Below are 21,226 nucleotides of genomic sequence, written 5' to 3' on the forward strand. Positions count from 1 at the left end.
GAACCTGCACCCCCTGCATTTGGAGGCATGGAGCCTTCACCATGATCATCAGGGATGTCTGAACAAAATGTACACTTTAAAAAATATATATTTATTTATTTGGCTGCATCGGGTCTTAGTTCGAGGCATGCGAGCTCGTAGTTGTGGCATGTGAAATCTAGTTCCCTGACCGGGGGTTGAACCCAGACCCCCCGCGTTGGGAGCTCGGAGTCGTAGCTGTTGGACCACCAGGGAAGTCCCTAAAATGTACATTTTTAATGGCTGGCTAAAGATCTCTTTGCTCCAAAACAACAGGATTCCTAACTCCTTGTTTTTTGTTTTGAAGATTTCTTTCTTTCTTTTTGGCTGCGCTGGGTCTTCCTTGCTGTGCTCGGGTGCAGTGAGCTGGCGCTACTTTGTAGATGTGGGGCTGGGGCTTTTCACTGGGGGGGCTTCTCTTGTTCCGGAGCACACCCTCTAGGGTGCATGGGCTTCAGTAGTGCAGTTCCTGGGCTCCGGAGTACAGGCTCAATAGTTGGGGCACACGGGCTTGGTTGCTCCACAGCAAGTCGGATCTTCCTGGACCAGGGATGGCACCCTTGTCCCCTGCGTTGGCAGGTGGATTCTTAACCACTGGGCACCAGGGAAGCCCCACTCCTAACTCTATGGATGAGCATAAGTGACGGTCACGAGCAGCACACTCAATAATTTATGGGGTTTAGTGTCTTAAACCTCCTCTCCTGGCCCCTCTCTCTTCATCGCACCTTGTACCCCAGTCCTCAGGCATAGACGAGTGATAACAGTAGTAATAGCTGAAAATTGTGATGCTGCCAATTCTATAATGGAACAAAACTCAATATCCCAGAAAGCTGTTTCTTGACTGCAAGAAGCTGTGACACAGAGGGACGCAGCAAGTCACCCTGAAATGTGGGGGTGCAGGAGTATGCAGGAGAAACGTCTGTGATTACTGATCTGCAAAAGTTCTTAAGGACAGGACAGGATGTGCCTCTGGTCAAAGCAGGAAGAGCAAGGCCTGGAAATCAAATCAAAACTTGACAATGGGAGGGGTGGGAGAGGCCAATTGTATTAACATAAACTGAAGGAATGTTGGGTAGAGAGACGTGGTAAACATGTGAGGAACTGAGGGAAAAAAAGGGTAAGAAAGAGCAAGTCTTTGAGAGTCTATCTTGTCTTTCATATTGTCCACAGTAAGTGGAAATCCCTTGAGCCTTACAGGCAGCTCAGAGCTTCCTGGAAGTCTTTCTTGATCAGGATCTTAAGGTTGGTCCAGGGAGCAGTAGGAAGGCAAAGATTGGGTTATTGTTTAGTCATGTCTATCATGAGCACCGGGAAGGAGAATTAGGCCGGGAGCCACTCTGGACTCCTGTGTCCCCCAGAGGATAGAAATATCTCGGGCCATCCCGGCTATGAAAATCATTCATCTTGTTCACCTTGTTTGGATTCCATGAATACCAGCCTCCTAGCTAGAATCTGGCATCCCCCGTGACTTTCCTACAGGGGAAAGAATGTGCTGACAGGCTGACATCAAGATTTCAGGCTGCTTCACGGTGCTTATCCCATCTCACATATTTTTGATCTGGCTTCCTCACCAGGCTCCTGTGAATTTGGTGAGTCTGTCCCTTTCAGCCTGATCAGCTTCACCTGCACTAAAGGCTCTCCTTCTGTAACCTGAAAAGAATGAGTGGCATCACCAGCCTCCAGCTTCCCCCACCCACCCCTCCACCCCACCCCCGTCACACTGGCCCTGAGAGGTTCTTCTCCCAACATCACTAGCCAGCTGCTCTTTGCCACGTCAATCACCCCGACCACAGCCATCTCCCCTGAGCCTAGAATGAGCTGTGGGAGGCCTGCAAAAAAAAAAAAAAGGTGCTAGAGACCAAAATAAGTTCTGTTGAATAGAAAAGAATAAGGAAGAAAGAAATCCTGGGCTTGGGGGTGGGGTGGGGGAGATGCCAAGAACACTTGATAGAAAGCAAGTGGAAGGAACTGGCAGTGTTTAATCTAGAGCAGGGAAGATCCCAAAGGGCCAACGGGTTTCCAGTCACCAAATATCTGGAGGACTGCAGTGAGGCAGGGGGGATAGATCTGTTCCCTGGGGTTCTGGAAGAAAGTACAGCAACCATGGAGGTGGCAGATACAGGGAGACGGTTTCAACAAGACAAAGTAGAGAAACTTAAAAAAATTTGGGGGGGCCACATCTTAGGGGATGCAGGATCTTGGTTCCCCAACCAGGGATCGAACCTGGGCCTCCTGCCTTGGGAGCATGGAATCTTAACGACTGGGGAAGTCCCCCCAAAGAGGAATTTTTAAAGGTAATATTCCTTTAATATCAATCCTTCAAATATCATCAAATAAGTTCTTTATTTTTTTTTTTAATGTGGACCATTTTTTAAATCTTTATTGAATTTGCTACAATATTGCTTCTGTTTTATGTTTTGGTTTTTAGGCTGCGAGGCATGTAGGGCCTTAGCTTCCTGATCAGGGTTCAAGTCCGAACCCCCTGCATTCGAAGATGAAATCTTACCCACCGGACCACACGGAAGTCCCAAATAGTATCACTTTTTTCCTTTCTTCTTTCTTTGTCAGGTTTGTGAGATGCAGTATAACTAATCAGGAACACAGATTAGAAGAGGAACTCCTGGGTTCATTTTCCAATTCTGTCATTTTTTGTTGTTGTTTTGGCTAGTGGCTAAGTCATGTCTGACTCTTTGAGACCCCGTGGACTGTAGCCCACCAGGCTCCTCTGTCCAGTTCTGTCACTTACTAGCTATGTAACTTTGGGCAAGTTACCTTACTTTCCTATGCCTGTTTTCTCCACTAATAATTGTATCTACCTCAAATAGTACCTAACCCATGTGACTGTGCTGAGGACTGGTTAAATTATACATGCAAAGTGCTTAGAATAGCACCCAGTATGCAGTATGTTCTTAGTAAGTGGTAGCAATTATTACTATTTTTATTACAATCTAATATCACTTATACTATTATGTACTATTTCTCTTTAAGCAGACACATTATTTCTATAAATTTATTTGAAAGGAAACTTTATATTACTACTGTAAAGGCAAAGCCAGAAGCACTTGCCAAAGGCAACTGTACAAATAAACATAAAACAATGTTATTAAATCTTAGCTAGCAACTGCTGCCTGTCCCATCCCCTAAACTTGAGGACCACTGCTTTTTCCATAAGAAGGGAGACAAGTAAGTGTTACAAAAGATGGTCTGGTACTTCACTGAGACTTCTTTTGTTTACTGTGGTGAAAAGGAAATGAAGTGTTAGTCACTCAGCTATGTTTGCGACCTCCCGGGCTGCAGCCCGTCAGCCTCCTCTGTCCATGGAATTCTCCAGGTAGAATACTAGAGTGGGTTGCCATTCTCTTCTCCAAGGGATCTTCCCCACCCAGGGATCAAACATGGGTCTCCTGCCTTGCAGGCAGATTCTTTACCCTCTGAGCCATCAGGAAAGACTGTGGTCAGAAGGAAAAGTCTGGCAAGTTTAAGGCAGTGAAAAGCTGCAGCTCCTGCTCTAGGGAGAGACAGCGGCAAAGTGCTGGGGAGGGAGGCAGCGCAGGATCAAAGAGATGGTTTAAAAAGGAAATAACCTCTTTTTCTCGAATGAGGTTTCGTGATCTTTAGTGCCATGACGGTCTGTCACACGAAATCATCTGAACCGCCACCCAGTGGTATGATGGTTGTTTCTTAGTCGCTAAGTTGTGTCCAAATCTTTGAGACCCCACGGGCTGTAGCCCGCCATGCTTCTCTGTCCATGGGATTTCCCAGGCAAGAATACTGGAGTGGGTTGCCATTTCCTTCTCCAGAAGATCATCCCGACTCAGGGATTGAACCTACATCTCCTTCATTGGCAGGCAGGGAAGCCCAGTGGTATGATCAGTACACTTCAAAAAGCAAAATTAGAAACACGCTGTAGACGGCCATACTCACCAGCGCCCCCAGAGGACACCTGCAGCAGTTTCCAGACACACCTGCTGCCTCTCACTTCTTTCTACTTGAAGGCATTTCCTGGATGCAGGGTGTGTTCTCCAGACTGCATGCAGAAATTGGGGGGAATACTGGGACACACAGTCTCTCTGAGAACCCCCAGAGAGGCTGAGCCCTTTGTCCCACAGTAACTCATTCATCAACATATCCTTTACTGGATTTCCCTTCTTCCCCAGTCCATTTCAATCTCACTGGGCTTTCTGGGATCTTCCAGATATATATATATACCTTCCAATATAAATAAATTCCAGGCACCCAAATCCTGGTCTCATGATATGCTTTGGGGAAACCCCAATTATGGCACAGTTTAACTATGGAGCTGAAGAAATGGCTGGGGATACTCCATGGAGATTCATGAATTGGGAAAGAATTCAAGTAGAAGGACATTTAGTATCCTTCTGACACTTAAGGTCCACGATTCTAGATCAAGAGTCAGCAAACTACAGCCCATGGCCCACAGGCACCCCCATCCCCCGCCTGTTTTTGTATAGCCTGTGAGCTAAGAATGGCTTTTACAATTTTAAATGGTTGGGGAAAAAATCAAAACAAGAATAACGTTTTGTGGCCCATAAAAATGATATAAAACCCAGATTTCAACATCCATCAATGAAGTTTTATTGGAAACACAGCTACACTCATTCATTCCTATACCATCTATGGCTGCTTTTACTCCATAACTGCAGAGTTGAGTAGTTGCCACTTAAACCCTAATGGGTTCCAAACCAGTCAATCCTAAAGGAAATCAACCCTGAATATTCACTGAAGGACTGATGCTGAAGCTGAAGCTCCAATACTTCGGCCACCTGATGTGAAGAGTCAACTCACTGGAAAGACCCTGACGCTGGGAAAGATTGAAGGCAAGAGGAGAAGAGGGCAACAGAGGATGAGATGGTTGGATGGCATCACCGACTCAATGGACATGAGTTTGAACAAGCGCTGGGAGCCAGAGAAGGACAGGGAAGCCTCGCGTACTGCAGTCCATGGGGTCGCAAAGAGTCAGACACAACTTAGCAATTGAACAACAGCAACACCTGGAACTCTATGGTCTACAACACTCAAAACATTTACAGAAGGATTTGCTGACCCCTATTCCAGATCATTATCCTGCAGGGACAAGAGGCAGATTGAGACCTTGTTGCCCCTGGGTGAAGAGCCTATCACCAGACCTAGTATTGAGGGGTTTTTTGGATTAGCCACTCACATTTCCTTTTCTTACATCTCTGTGGCTTCCCTCCGCTCTCTGCAGGTACTTAGGACTCTTCTCCTGAGACATTAACGTTTTAACACCAGGAATAATTTTATTTTTAAAAGGACAGAGATCTTATCTTCTCCCACACTCTGCCCACTGTCCCAGGTGGTTTCATCCACTCTGGATGGCTTCATTCAGTAACTGATTTCTCCCCAAACCAAACCAAATCCCTGGACCAGGATCGTGTCCTGAGATCTCAGACCAACACTCAAACGTCTGTTCAACATAAGATTCACATCGGGTAGGGGAGGTGAGTTTTACTGCTTACCAGTGGTGTAACCTTGAGCAAGGCATATAGTTGCCCGGGGCATCAATGTCATCACTTGTCAGAGGTGAAAACCATCCAGCCTTGCCTGCCAGGATTACCGTGCTAACTGGACGAAAGGAGAGCTGCCCACGAAACGCTGCCACCCAGCCCCAGCCTCCTTCTCCAGCATATTATTACATTATTAGGCCTCTGCTTCCTCCACATGTCCCGCACACTGGCTCTTCTTGAGCTCCTTGACTTTGCTACCTGTCGGCCTTTGCACACGCTGTTTTTCCTGCCTGAAACATTTTTTCCCCATCCCACCGTCTGTCTGGCTGCTTCTCAGCCTTTTTAACCCTCAACCCAAGGCAGGCCCCTTCTGTATGCCTCCCCATCTTTGTGCTGGATTCTCTCACTGCATGTGCAGTAATTTCTAATTAGAGTCAATTCTCATTATTCACAGTGGTTATGTTCTCTGAAGCTGCCATGAACACGAAATTAGCAAATACTGAACCACTGCTCCTAAAAGGAAAAACCTAAGGGTAGGTTTCTGCAAGCCTCTGGTCACATTTTCATCAACAGATCAATACCTAACCTTGTTTGATGTGTGTTTCTGTTTCAAGACCCCTTATTTAACATATATTGTTGATTCTGACAGTGAACTCATGGCCAGTGCCACTACAGCTCAGGCCTGAACAAAGCTTATCAAATACACATTTTCCCCATAAGGCACAACACGGCCTTCCTGGGCTTGGGAACACCAGATAGCACTTCAGCAGTATCTTTGGGGGCTGATTTTTTTTTTTTTCCAAACTTATTTTTAATTGAAGGAAAATTGCTTCACAATATTGTGTTAGAAAGAAAGTTAAGTCACTCATTTGTGTCCAACTCTTTGCAACCCTATGCACTGTAGCCTCCCAGGCTCCTCTGTCCACGGGATTCTCCAGCAAGAGGACTGGAGTGGGCTGCCATTTCCTTGGCCTCTGCCACACATCAACATGAGTCAGCCGGAGGTATACACATGTCCCCTCCCTCCTTAGCCTCCCTCCCACCTCCCACCCCATCCCACCCCTCTAGGTTGTTACACAGCCCTGGTTTGAGTTTCCTGAGTCATGCAGCAAGTTGGTTGTCTTGGGGGTGATTTTTAAACAGAAAAGTCACCGACAGAATGCACAAAAAAATGCAAAAACAACAAACAACAACCCACAGCACTAAACAGACCATAAAAGGGATGCTTGCTCACAGTTCTGAGAGTTGGAACAAGAAGGCAGTGTCCTCCTGTTTTGACCTCAGGTGGGAACAAGTATGTTGAGTGACTCAAATTTTTTGCCATTCTGTTCACGTCCATGAATGACCATGAGAAGTGCTGCAGATACTGACTTGGGGGTTACAAATCAATTTTAGCGAGTGGGGGAATTCGCCAATCCAGAGTCTGCAAACAAGGAGGATCCACTGTACTTTCCTCTCATTTCTCTCATTCACTAGAGTGTGAGTTCGCTGAGGACTGGTTTGCCTCTTACTCACTGTGAGACCTGTAGCATCTGGATTACAACCTGGCACACAGTAGGCTTTCCACAATAAATCCAGTTTACATGAACCCATGAGTCAATCCTGTGAAAATGCTCCACTGGAAGCAATGACAGCTAGTGTTTGTGGAGGAGGCACCATGAGCTGCCTTGTGTTATGTGCGTTTTCTATGTTCCCGCCGTCAAAAAGGGAAACAGCAACTCATTGTACTTTTGCCATGGGCTCTAGAATCACACTGCCTGGGTTCAAACACAGGATCTGCTTCTAATTAATTATTTAACTCTGAGCAAGTTCCTTGCCCTCTCTGAGCCCCAGTTTCCTCAGCTATCAAACGGGTAGTTAGTATAGTTAACACCTTGTGGGTCATGGTGAGGAGATGTGGCCACACAGAGAAAGCATTTAGCATAGTGCCAGGCACAGATGAGCATTTATAGGAAACATTACCTCTTGTGGTCAATAATTTCCATGGCAAATCTAAGAGTTTTATACTATTATACCCATTTTGCAGATGAAGAAACTGAGGCTAGGGGTGATTCTATGAGTTTTTGAGGGTCACACAGCCCAGGGAGGGCGGGCTCTGGGAACTCTAAGCCTAGGCTCATAACTGCTTTGTTGTAAACATAGCATTTACTAAAATGATGAGGGCTGCTCCAGGAGGCCCCCTGAACTTCTGTGGGATCAGGGTAAGGACAAACTCCTCTTTCCCCAAGAGCCTTCTCTCATATTCTACATCTGTGTCTTTCTGTTCCCTGCCCACTTTCGAGTTCAACCCTTTCAGTACCAGCCCTGTTGGGAGGGAGGATGTTGGTTTGTTATCTTGGGTTTGACAGCTCAAAGGCGGAGATATTTCCTGCTTAAAAGACTCCCTGAAGAAGAAGGAGGAGGAGGAGAATCAGCATTGTGGGCTGCAACAACCGTCTTCCTTTTCCTCCAACCCTTTGGGTCAAGGGTCCTCACCCTTGGTTGCTAGTTGGAATCGCCTGGGAAGCTCTGAAATCTCCAGAGGTCCAGGCCCCAACCCAGACCACTTCCATCTGAGCCTCGGAGCAGGGTGGGGTGGAGGGCTACGGGGCATCGGCATTTTTTTCATGCTCCCCCCCAAGCGATTCCAGCGTGCACGCAAGTTGGAGAAATGGTGCTTTTGGAACAGCCCTCGGCTCCAACGCTAAAGTCGATTTGGGGAGCAGCAACTCTTTTCTCCTCCTAGGACTAGCTGCTGGGGGATTCGGGCAGGCTCTCCAGAGGAACCAGCCAGTGGAGGATGTTTGCGTGCGAGCGATCTGGCGTCCAGCTGTGCCCCGAGGCCCAGCTTGGAGACGGCGGGTCTCCGGGTCCCCGCAGGCAACGACACGTGCGGCCGCTTCGACCTGTCTGGTTATCTACCGAGACCGCCAGCCGACCTCGGCGGCCGCCGCGCGGCCCACCCAGACCACAGAGGTTCGCAGGAAACGCCCGGGGCTCGGGAATTCCTACCTTGGCTGCCGGCGCTGCTCTCCGGTCCCCGGAATCCTGCCACTCCGGTTCGATCTGTCGCCGGGGCTCCGCGGTCGCTTTCGTCTGCGACCGAGAGGCGCCCACTAGAGCGCAGGCGCCACCTAGTGGGCGCGGGGCGGAGGCGCGGGGACCGGGCGGGGAGGTGGGAGAGCAGTCGGTCCCGGGCGGAAATGCTGCCCCGGCTGCCCACGTGGGCGGTTTTCCAGCACGCTGCGCACCCTGGGCGCAAATCCCGGCTGGGTGGGATCACCTTCACTCCCTAGAGGGCACTGGAATCTGAACTTGCTGAACTTTCTCTTGGAGGCACGGAGGGGCAGCCAGGCCCTGGCTGCTGGCCTGAGATCCATTCTGGGATTTTCCTGGCTGGACTCAGGGATCTTGCCTTTCATCCAGAAGCTTTCAGTACACCCCGAATTGGCAGAGCCGAATCTTTTAAATATATAGCGAGCATCACAAGATGCAAGGGACTGGTCCTCTCTCAAGCCCAGGGAGGCCTTTGCCCTACTAGCGATTCGTTCTTTTAGCTCCACCTCCCACCCCACCCCAACCCCACCACACCGCACCCCCCATTTCCTATCCTCCCACTCCCGAGCAGTTACCTTTCCTTCCCTGTTCCTTCCAGTCTCTTTCGTTGTTATTAAACATCCAGTCTGTATCACACCGTGTGTATAGAATCCAGAGACACAGGCTCCTAAGGAGTTGGCAGTGCAGGTTATATTTCTGACCCAGGCGCCTTTGACATTGACATTTCTTTGGTTGGAGGCTTCCTGGCACTGCTGGACATTTACATCTCTGATTCCTTGGGGCTGAATGCCAGTAGCCACCCTGAAGTCATTGTGACAACCAAAACCACCCCTTCAGATTTCCAGTTGTCTCCTGGGTTGGGGGCGCACCGCCCTAGTCTGAGAACCTGTTAGCTGCTTATTAAGGTCAGGAAAATGGTGGATTATTGAAAGTGTGTACATTTCATTTCTTTTTTTCCCCTCCAACCAATGTTAACTGAGCACTTACTATGCACCAGACACTTTCCTATGAATAGAAGATACTAGAAAGGACAAAACACCTAAGTCTCTGCCCTTGCTGAATTTACATTTATGTAACAAATGAACTTTTAGCACACACACAGAGGCAATGCAATGTAATTGAGCTCTTGGCAGGATAAGTACAGGGTTTATTTTTTTTTAATGTAGCAATCGATCGGGCAACAAAGGTGGAGAGTGCCCTGGTGATGGAGGCAAGTGTGGCAAGTCTTCTTTTAAGGCAGTTTATCTCTGGGGTGATAGTTGGGGATAAGTTGACCAAAGTGGAAATATTAGAGAGAATTAGTGACAGTGAGACCTGGGTGATTCTCCCACCGCCACCCCCACCTGCCTGTGTCTATCTAAACTTCGGTCTCTCTGTACTGGTGTCATCTGGTCAAAGTGACCATCAAGGACAGAGAAGGAGGGGGAGGGAGTATTATCTATGGGCAGTACCTGGAGTGATGAGGGTGTGTGTGTGTGTGTGTGTGTGTGTGTGTGTGAGTGAGAGAGACAGGGGCCACCCCCAGCCTACTCAGGGCCAGTTTGTGCCCTGGTCAAGGTGAATCTGTCAGAGAAGTGCTGACAGGTACATTTCCCATTCTGTCACTTTCAAGTGTCTCTGAGTCACTTTCATGCCTTGCAGGAGCTCCCTTCTCCACCCCACACACCACCATCCTGTGCCCCAACGCTTGCCCAGGCAAAGACCTAGCTTTAGAGCATAACCTCTGTGATTCTGATGCCAGGCATCACCTGATGAGGTTAAAGGTTTCCAAAAGAATTTCTCCTCTGAGTTCTTCTAGCATTCTGTTCATTCCACTAATTACAGAGTTTTGGGGACTGTGGTTATCAACAGGTCTGTTTTTATCTACAGGTTCTCCATAAATGAACTCCTTGTGGGCCTGAGCCATGTTTGATAGGTAGAAGTAGTGTCAATAATAATAAAAATAATTTGTAACATATTAAAGTGAAGTCACTCAGTCCTGTCCGACTCTTTCCGACCCCATGGACTGTTGGTTACCAGTATTCTGCGTCCATGGGATTTTCCAGGCAAGAGTACTGGAGTGAGTTGCCATTGCCTTCTTCAGGGGATCTTCCTGACCCAGGGATCAAACCCGGGTCTCCCTCCTTGTAGGTGGACGCTTTACTGTCTAAGCCACCTGGGAAGTCTTATAACATATTAGGTAATAAGAATTTTATTTTATTTGGCTGTGTAGCTTGTGGGATCTTAGTTCCCTAATCAGGGATTGAACCCAGGCCCTTCATGGTGAAAGCATGGAGTCCTAATCAGGGGACCACCAAGGAATTCCCAGCACTAAGAATTTTTTTTTTTTCCAATTTCTCCTTTATTTATTTATTTTTTTTTTCAGTGGGTTTTGTCATACATTGATATGAATCAGCCATAGATTTACACGTATTCCCCATCCCGATCCCCCCCCCACCTCCCTCTCCACCCGATTCCTCTGGGTCTTCCCAGTGCACCAGGCCCGAGCACTTGTCTCATGCAATTATCTTTAAAAATTTATTTTGGCTGCGTTGGTCTTAGTTGCAGCACATGGGATCTTTGTCGCTTCATGCAGGATCTTTCCTCTTCAGCTGTGGTGATCAGGCTCCAGGGCCCGCGGGCTCCGTCGTTGTGGTTTTCGGGCTTAGTCGCTGAGTGGTTGCAGCACACAGGCTTAGTCGCTCCCTGGCAGGTGGGATCTTAGTTCCCTGACCAGGGAGCGAACCTGTGTCCCCTGCACCACAAGGCAGATTCTTAACCCCTGGACCCCCGGGAAAGTCCTGGCACTCAGAATTTTAGACTGACTGGTTAAATCCTCACAATAATCCTATGAAGCAATCACTATTATTTCACCCATTTTATTGAGGAAGGAACTTAGGCCCGTAATGCTTAAGTAATTGCCGTTGGGTAGGAGAGTTAGCAAGCGGTGTGGCCAAGACCTGAATTTGGATTGCCCGCCTGTACAACCTTTGCCTTTGAGCACTCCATCACTGTTGACTGAGACCTGGACAGCCATGCTGGACACTGTGTCTTAGATATGGGACAGGATGGACAAGGGCTCTCCTCTGTATCCCTCTGTGCTCCTGTTCTGTCCATTCTTTCCTTCAAAGGGAGAATTTTCTTTGCTGCATTTTGTTTTCTAATAAATTCATGCTGTGAGATGAAACCCATTTTTTTTTAGTAGGCAAGAGCTTCTTTGTCTTCTAGAATGATGCTCCATTATGGAAGGTGAGGGGAAGTCTCTGGCAGTCAAGTGGTTCAGAATTCAGGGCTTTCACTGAGGGTTCAATCCCTGGGCAGAGAATTAAGATCCCTCAAGCTGGGCGGAGAGCCCCACCCTGCAAAAGAAGGTGAGAATCCTCTACTCTTCAAAGTGGGTGGAGCTAGAAATGGGGGCCCTGGGGACATGGGCAGGATGTCAGGACCCTGGCAGAAGGAGGGGTAGAGAAGGAAGGAGGCGAGGATGCCAGAGACCAACAGGAAAGGAGCTGGTACCCATCCCAGGAAGGGCACTTGATCTTGTGAGGCTGGCCCTTGGACTGAATGGCAACTCGACTTTGGGGGTCCTAGTATGTTTATGGCAGAAGTAAGGTTGGTCACTTTCTGGTCATGAACTGCACATGCAAACCCTGCCAGCTATGAGATGTCCTAGCAGGATGACACATATGCTTTGTCATTGATTCTTTCCCAAAGTCCAGGAAACTGAGAGTCAGAGAGGTTAAACAACCTGCTGTACACGGATAGCATGTACATATAGAGTTAGTTTTCAGTCTCAGGTTCCTCTCATGCTGAATTGGGGTGCTTCTTTTCATTTGTTTATTCGGCTGCGCCAGGTCATAGCTGTGGCATGAAAGATCAGTCTTTGTAGCGGCCTGTGGATCTTTAGCTATGACATGTGAACCCTTAGTTTCGACATGTGAGATCTAGTTCCTTGGCCAGGAATGAACCTGGGGCACCCGACGAGCCTTGGCCACTGGACCACCAGGGAAGTTCCTGAATCTGATGCTTCTAACCATGACTATTAGTTGCTCAGTCATGTCCAACTCCTTGCAACCCCATAGATTATACAGTGCCAGGCTGCTCTGTCCTTGGGATTTCCCAGGCAAGAATACTGGAGTGGGTTGCCATTTCTTCTTCTAGGGGATCTTCTTGACCCAGGGATCGAACCCACGTCTCTTGCCCCTCTTGCATTGGTAGGCAATTCTTCATCACTGAGCCACTTGGGTTATTAGCTGTCTTTCCACAAACGAATGATGAAATGAACTGAACTCCTAAGGACGGATTTGCGTTCTTCGTTTTGGCCAGGATATCAGTTCCTCCTCTACCAGCTAATATTCTCCTCATCCTTCTGGGTCCATCTCTGGGAAGCCAGTCCCGCTCCCCTTTTTCCAACGTGGCCCTTTTCCCTGTGTTAAAGCACTGCATTCTGCCTCACAGTTTAATTCCCTGCAAAGATGTTGCCTCCCCCTACAGATTCTGTGTCCTTGAGAACATGATCCACGTGGATTGTGCTAGATGGTTTGTTTACTTCTCCACATCCGCTCTCCTTTTCCACCCTGCTCTGCATCCTGGGGGACTGACCTAAATGAGCAGGAGCCAAAGGCTTCTGTGTCCACTGGCTTCAAGTTGGGTTTGGCCGGCAGGAGACCTGGGAGGGACTAAAGTGAGGGAGGAGAGTGAGGTTGGGATGCTTGTGGCCCCAGCTCCCTTCCTGCAGGGTGCTTAGGCTGGCCACTCCCCTGCCTACAGCCAGAGCTTTCAAGTTATCTTCATACATCCCCCTCTGCCTGCACATCCAGGCCTCCTTAATGGAAATTCACTAAGGTTCTGGAAACCACACTGCACCTCCAAATGGAACCTTGTATCATGTGGCTCAACAAAGAGCTGTCAAGGTAAATTAGGGGCAGGTGTGTGTGTGTGTGTGTTTGTTCAAATGAAAACCAGGAGAGAAAAAGGATTTTAAATGATCTGGAGTACTAGGACCAGATGGCAAATAAGCCCCTGGGCTCATGGCAAAACAGTTTTTATTTATTTTTGTTTGCTTGTTTGGATGCTCTTAACATTTTTTTTTCTTAAATTAATATACAGCAAATTTGGCTTTAAAAAATTTTTGATGTACAGTTCTATGAATTTGAGCATGTAGATTTGTGTAACGATATAGATTTGTGTAACTAGCACTGCAAACAGGACACAGAAAACCAAAGGAAAAAACTCTTTCAAGCTATAACTTTGTAGTGACACCACTGATCTGTTCTCCATCTTGGAGAGAACATCTCCATCTATGGTGCGTACTAAGTCACTTCAGTCATGTCCTACTCTATGTGACCTTATGGAGTGTAGTCCACCAGGCTCCTCTGTCCATAGGGATTCTCCAAGCAAGAATACTGGACTGGGTTGCCATGCCCTCTTCCAAGGGATCTTCCAGACCCAGGGAGGGAACCCACATCTCTTATATTTCCTGCATTGGTAGGCAGGTTCTTTACCACTAGTGCTATCTGGGAAGCCCTATATATCCTTGTACATACAAATGTATGTATAGTTTCTTGCCTGATTGGCATGTGGGATCTTAGTTCCTGGACCAGAGATTGAATCCATACCCCCTTGCTGTGGAAGCGCAGAGTCTTAACTGCTGGATTGCCAGGGAAGTTCTCTCTATCCTTGTATTTTTGTCTTTCTGAGAATGTCATGTGAGTGAAATCAAGCAGTAGATAATCTTTTGAGACTGGCTTCTTTCACTCATGAATATCTTTGAAATTCATCAAATCTGTTACATGTAACTGCAATTTTCCCTTTTTATTGCTGAGTAACAATCTGTTGTATAAAGGTTTATCTGTTGTACCACTGTTTATCCATTCACATTTGAGTTGTTTCTAATTATTGATTATTAATAGAGCTGCTCTAAATGTTCATGTACAGGTTTTCATGTGAGCATAGGTTTTCTGGATTTCAAAAAGGCAGAGGAACCAAAGATCAAATTGCCAACATCCACTGGGTCATAGAAAGAGCAAGAGAGTTCCAGAAAAGCATCTACACCTACTTTACTGACTATGCCAAAGCCTTTGACTGTGTGGATCACAACAAATTGTGGAAAATTCTTCAAGAGATGGGAATACCAGACCACCTTACCTGCCTCCTGAGAAATCTGTATGCAGGTCAAGAAGCAATAGTTAGAACCAGACATAGAACAACGGACTGTTGTTCCAAATTGGGAAAGGAGTACGTCAAGGACGTATATTGTCACCCTGCTTATTTAACTTATATGCAGAGTACATCATGCAAAATGCTGGACTGGATGAGCCCAAGCTGGAATCAAGATTGCTGGGAGAAATATCAATAACCTCAGATATACAAATGATACCACCCTTATGGCAGAAAGCAAAGAGGAACTAAAGAGACTCTTGGTGAAAGTAAAAGAGAGTGAAAAAGCTGGCTTCAAACTCAACATTCAGAAAACGAAGATCATAGCATCCAGTCCCATCACTTCATGGCTAATAGATGGGGAAACAATGGAAACAGTGACAGATTTTATTTTGGGGGGTTCCAAAATCACTACAGATGGTGAGTGCAGCCATGAAATTAAAAGACACTTGCTCCTTAGAAGAAAAGCTATGACCAACCTAGACAGCATATTAAAAAGCAGAGACATTACTTTGCCAACGAAAGTCTGAATAATCAAAGCTATGGTTTTTCCAGTAGTCATGTATGGATGTGAGAGTTGGACCATAAAGAAAGCTGAGTGCCAAAGAATTGATGCTTTTGAACTGTGGTGTTGGAGAAGACTCTTGAGAGTCCCTTGGACAGCAAGGAGATCCAACCAGTCCATCCTAAAGGAAATCAGTCCTGAATATTCATTGGAAGGACTGAGGCTGAAGCTGAAGCTCCAATACTTTGGCCACCTGATGCAAAGAACTGACTCATTTGAAAAGACCCTGATGCTAGGAAAGATTGAAGGTGGGAGGAGAAGGGGATGACAGAGGATGGGATGGTGGTATGGCATCACTGACTCAACGGACATGAGTTTGAGCAAACTCTGGGAGTTTGTGAGGGACAGGAAAGCCTGGTGTGATGCAGTCCATGGGGTCACAAAGAGTTGGACACAACTGAGTGACTGAACTGATAGGTTTTCATTTCCCTTAGGTAATGTTATGGATTTAATGTGTCCCTCCCCAAATTCGTATGTTGAATTTAATACCCAGTGTGACTGCATTTGGAGATTGGGCCTTTAGGGCTTCCTTGGTGGCTCAGTGGTAAGGAATTTGCCTGCAGTGCAGGAGATGCAGGAGATGTGGGTTCAATCCCTGGGTTGGGAAGATCTTTTGGAGAGAGAAATGGCAACCCACTCCAGTATTCTTGCCTGGGAAATCCCATGGAGAGAGGAGCCTGGTGGGTTGCAGTCCATAGTGTCGCAGAGTCAGACACAATTGAGCATGCGAGCATGCACCGAGGTAATTAGGTTAGATGGAGTCATAAGGGTGGGGCCCTAATCCCATTGAACTAGTGTCCTTATAAGAGAAAGGGCCACCAGAGTTCTTTCTCTTTGTGAATGCAGGGGAAAGGCCATGTAAACATACATCAGGAAGGTGGCCATCTACAAATCAGGAAAAAAACATCCCTCCAGAAACCAAACTTGCCAACACCTTGCTTATGGATGTCTTAGCCTACAGAACTGGGAGAAAATGTCTGTTGTTTAGGCGACCAATTTGGTGGCATTTTGTTATGGCCGCCTGAGCAGACTGATATGGGTAAATAGCCTATGCTAAGTGTATGTTTAACTGACGAGAAGCTGCCGGACTGTTTTCCAGAGTGATGTTACCATTTTGCATTCCCAGCAGGAACATATGAGAGTTCTGGTTGCTCTGAAGCTTTGCTAACGTATGATATTGGTAGTTTTTATTTGTAGTTTTTTTTTCTTTTTTGGCTGCATTGTGCAGCCAACCAGGGATTTAGTTTAGTTTCCCAACCCTGGATTGAACTGGGAAACTTGCATTAGGAGCAGGAAGTCTTAACCACTTGTTTGACCACCAAGCAAGTCCCTATTTGTTCTTTTCTTTTTTTTTTAATATTTATTTATTATTTTTTGGCTGCCTCAAGTCTTAGTTGTGGCATGTGTATCTTCACTGTGTAACATGGGATTCTTCATTGTAACGCTTGGGTTCAGTAGTTGCAACACACAGGCTTAGCTGCTCCAAGGCATATGGGATCCCAGTTCCCTGACCAGGGATCAAACCTGAGTCCCTGGCACTCTAAGGCAGACTCTCAACCACTGGACCACCAGGGAAGTCTCCCTATTTGTTCTGTCTGTTAGTATCTTCTGCATGCTATGTTGTATAGATAGTAAAAGTTAAGAAGGCATTTTAAAGCTGAAAATATATTGAAATTATCCTACTAAAGTCCCATCCATCATTGTGGGCCATATCCCATTTCTCTTTCCTTGTCTTTCCACTGGCCTCATTCTGTTCCTAGGGCAATGTCCCCTAGGCAGATGCAGCTAGTGATCTGGCAAATTACAGCCTCCACAGAGGTGAATCCATTTCTGAAAAAGTTAGGGAAGAGGTTAGGTGTGGGCAAGTCTGGCTTCATGGGCCTTTATGCTTCATTTAAAGTTCTCCTGTCACCATCTTGAAATTCTTAGTGATTTTTTTTTTTTTGTTAGTGATTTTTTGAACAAGGGCCCACATTTTAATTTCACACGGGCCCCACGATTGCGTAACCTGTCCTGGGTGTGGGCGTCACGGGCAAGGCAAGGCTTCTCACCAGATTCACTCTGAAAAGGGCCCTCATCTATTCTCACCAACCACACCTCTAAATTAACCCAAGCCCAACATGAGGGTTTTACCTGTCTCCTTGCTACTCCTGCTGCCTGTCTTTTGTGCTGAGTTGGTATAAGCATGATTAATCTGGAGGTTTCATGAGAGAATCATTGGCTTAGCATCTCAGTATCTAAATGAGTATTTGCCTTAATTAGGGCCTCTTAATTGGAAGGCAAATGCAACCTCCTTCTCCCACCCTGACACCTCCAGACTGTACTTTGGGGTTTAAATGGGAGAGGTAAATTGACAACATTAAATGCCTTCCTAATTGTCATTCTGCCAGCCTGGTTGGCAAGAAGCTCATTCAAAGGCAGGTGATTTATAGGAAAGGCTTACCACATTCTTGTGGATTACTGAGTGCCTAAGTCCTGGAAGATAAATGGCATGAACCAAAGGCAGTGGCGGTGGGGGCGGGAGGGGACAAGGACAGGGAAGATTCCAGAGCTTGCAGGCAGCATCCTGAACTGGCTGCCAGACACGGAGTTGACCTCAGGCCACTGACCTAACCACTCTGGACTCAATTATTTCACCTCTAGAGTGGCTTAATAATACTCCCGCATGGGGCTGTTTGATTGTGATGAGTAAACGAGAGGACTTGTATGAGATATCCGAGGCTGGCATGTACCCACCCCTCCATCAGTGAGTGGGAGCTAATGTCACTTTCGATGGCTTTGTGCATACTTGGAAAAGACTGCACTCTGTGCTGCTCTGAAAAGCTAGTTTGTAGACCTGCCTGATCCTCTTTCCAGCTTCCTGGGAGCTGGGCCAGAATTATTGGGCTCCTTTTGGAGTTAGGAAAAGAAAAGCAAGGTGATCAGACATAAAATAGAAGTCAAATGTAGAGTGTTTGGCTTCCCTGGTGGTTCAGTGGTTCAGAATCCACCTGCCAATGCAGGGGATGTGAGTTGGATCCTTGATTTGGGAAGATCCCACCTGCCTCAGAGCAACCAAACCCATGTGCCACAGCTACTGAAGCCTGAAATCCCTAGAACCTGTTCTTCAAAATAACTGCAATGAGAAACCCACGCATGCAACTAGAGAAAGCCTGCTTGCAGCAACAAAGACCCAGCACCACCAAAAAAAAAAAAAAAAAAAAACTAACTTAAAAATATATAGAACATTTGTTCACAGCTTTGAAAACCTTTACTCATATATCCAGATTAAAAGAGCAATGACAGGCCTCCCAAACTGATGACACATTTGATGGTGCATGAAGATGGTCTGATGGGGTCTTTAAAATAAATGAGAATGGTAATAGAGTGGAATCTGAGGGATCCGAGTTCAAATCCCACCGCTGCTGTTTCCTGGCTGTTAGACCTTAAGTTATTCAGTCTTTCTGAATCTCAGTGTCTCCATCTGTTAAATGCAAGTTAAATAACACAACCTACCTCTTGGAATGGTTGTGAAGATAAAAGAAGATGATGAATGTAAATTGTGCTTGGCACAGAGTAGCACTTGGTACCTGTTAATTTGTTTATGTATTTGTTTATTTTTCTTCCAGTTTTATTGAGATATAACAGACATAGCACTGAATGGGCTTCCCTGATGGCTCAGTGGTAAGGAATCCGCCTGCAGTGCAGGAGATGCAAAAGACTCAGGTTTGATCCCTGGGTTGGGAAGATTCCCTGGAGTAGGAAATGGCAACCCATTCCAGTATTCTTGCCATGGAAAATTGCATGGACCATGGAGTCTGGCAGGCTACAGTCCATGGGGTCACAAAGAGTCCCACACAACTGAGTGACTGAGCATGAACGATAGCACTGTATAAATTAAGGTGTACAGCCTAATGTTTTGACTTTGCTATATCATGAAATAATTAGCACAATAAGTTTAATGAACATCCATCCTCTCTTAAAGATACAACGTTAAAGGAACAAAAAATTCTGTGTGTGTGTGATGAGAACTCTTAGGATTTACTGTTACCAACTTTCATATTTAACATACAGCACCATTAATACTAGTTCTTTTCATTACTTACTTGTTTGGGTAACCCCTGGAATCCACGATCTTAGGACTTCCCTTCCCATTCTTCTTCAACCTGGGTGGAGGTGGCATCCTAGGGTGGGGATGGCCTCCAAGTGGGGGGTCTGTGAGCCCCGGGAACTGAATATGACCCTGGGACAAGGGGGAGGGGAACAGCTAGTTGCTTAGTAACAGGGCTTTCTTCGCGTGCGAAGAGAGGCCTGGTGTTTACAGGTAACTAGGTGGGGGCGTTGTAATTTGTAAAGAAGTTACAGGTTAAACAAAAGGGAATTCTTCCGATGGAATGAATAGGGCTTGGTTGAACTAGTTGGCTTAGCCGGAAGGGCCACCTTCCAGGCTCAGCCCACCCGACAGATGCAGGGGGAGGAGGGGGTTGGGGGGCGGTGTTGTCATTATGCAGATTGGACTGGTGTCTCCCGGTGACCATGGAAACCAAATCCGTTCTCTTTCAGCTGTGCTCTGAGGAAGGGTTATTTAACTCCGGCCCCCGCGGATCAGCCGCCCAGACCCCACTCACCTCGGGGCCTCCCAGGGCACTCGCCCTCTGCGTCCGACTGAGATGGGGTGCCACTCCAGCAAGAGCACCGAGGTGGCGGGGGAGCCCCAGAAACCCGCAGAGCAGCCCGAGGGAGAGGAGCCAAATCTGGGGGCTGGCCCAGAGGGCGCGGACGGCAGAGACACCTCGTTGAAGGACGGCGCCCCGGAGCAGAAGAACTGAGATGCTTCGCTGTGGATTCGCGGACCCTCACCTCAGCCCTGGAACTGCCTTTGGCCAGTGAAACTCGAGAGGAGCCCCGTCCCGAGAAGCTCCAAGGAGAAGGAGGAGAGGGAAATCCCCGCCTTGGGGATCCAGGCTGCGGAAGTCACCTTCACCAGGCTTTGCTCTGGAGCTGTGAGGGGTCGCGGCCCGGGTAGCCCTATTTCCCCAGCTCCCCGATAGACAGAGAGGATGAAAGAAGTCATCTCACATGATGGGACTTTCCCCTGAGCCCCGTGGCTGACTGACTGCTCTGACTGATCAATCTCTGCCGCTGAGATGTGCCGGTCCTGTGACCCCCATCCTTCCAGTGCTTCACTTCTCTGGACTCTGAAGGCTCTCTGGCCACGGTGATGATGGGGACGTGTGGCTGGCAGTTTCTGGTTTTGCTTTCCCTCCCTCTCCTTTTTCTAATAGCAGTCTGAATAGCCAGTGCCTCTCACAGGAAGCTTTGGGGTTTGGCTCAGTCCACACTGTTCGTTTGAACACTTCAATATTTAACTTGCAGAATGGTTAATGAGTTATGGGGACAATCAGAATCAGACTGTGATCATGGCGATGGAAGACAACAAGGCCTTGATCATCCAGTAAGTGGAACGCTGAGTACTGGTGGGAAGGAAGGAGGAGGGTTTCATGTTCCTGGTGTTTTAATCCCCAGAAAAATGCCCCTCTACTGATGTTCCTGTCTCTTCCTGTCAATTTGAACACTCGAGCGTTTGAGCCCTCTGTATCCAGCCTTTGGAAATATTTCGCTGTTTACTCACATGTCTGTCAGCCTCTCTTTTCCCCCTCCTTTCATGTGTTTTGCTTTTAATGTGACTCAGAAGCATTTTAATTTGAAATCAAACAGACATGTTTGCAAATAAATGATGACACAACACGTTTGAAAGACAGGACTGGGGAGCTGAGATTAGAGGATCAGCGGGGAAGGGTGGGTGTAATTCAGCAGAACGTGATGAGAAACGGGGCTATGAGCCTTTCCTTGGTTTCAGGCGTCACGGTGAGGATTTACACGAGTGGTTTAATGTAGCCACCACAACCATCCCCATTTAATAGATGAGAAGGTTGAGGTAGGAAGAGATTAAATAACTTGCCTGAGCATGGCCAGCCAGGATGGGGCAGAACCCAGATTTGAG

At 47.1% G+C, this 21,226-nt stretch overlaps 2 protein-coding genes across 4 annotated transcripts in view; one reads left to right on the plus strand and one right to left on the minus strand.

The window, feature by feature from the left end:
• The window catches only part of CHD9 (chromodomain helicase DNA binding protein 9), a 219,426-nt gene extending 210,813 nt beyond the window's left edge, over window positions 1–8,613 (minus strand). For all 3 annotated transcript variants that reach the window (XM_043435138.1, XM_043435135.1, XM_043435129.1), the window contains exon 1: window positions 8,496–8,613. The gene's annotated coding sequence lies outside the window, so the exon portion shown is untranslated. The remainder of the gene's footprint in view (window positions 1–8,495) is intronic.
• On the plus strand, window positions 3,641–20,853 carry LOC122421315. The gene is made up of 3 exons (XM_043437172.1): window positions 3,641–3,683; window positions 8,062–8,459; window positions 19,786–20,853. The coding sequence occupies exons 1-3, from the start codon at window positions 3,641–3,643 to the stop codon at window positions 20,020–20,022; spliced, it is 678 nt and encodes a 225-aa protein (XP_043293107.1). The 3' UTR covers window positions 20,023–20,853.
• The last annotated feature ends 373 nt before the right edge of the window (window positions 20,854–21,226 follow it).

The sequence above is a fragment of the Cervus canadensis genome, chromosome 18, assembly GCF_019320065.1.
Source record: "Cervus canadensis isolate Bull #8, Minnesota chromosome 18, ASM1932006v1, whole genome shotgun sequence".
Classification (NCBI taxonomy): Eukaryota; Metazoa; Chordata; class Mammalia; order Artiodactyla; family Cervidae; genus Cervus; species Cervus canadensis.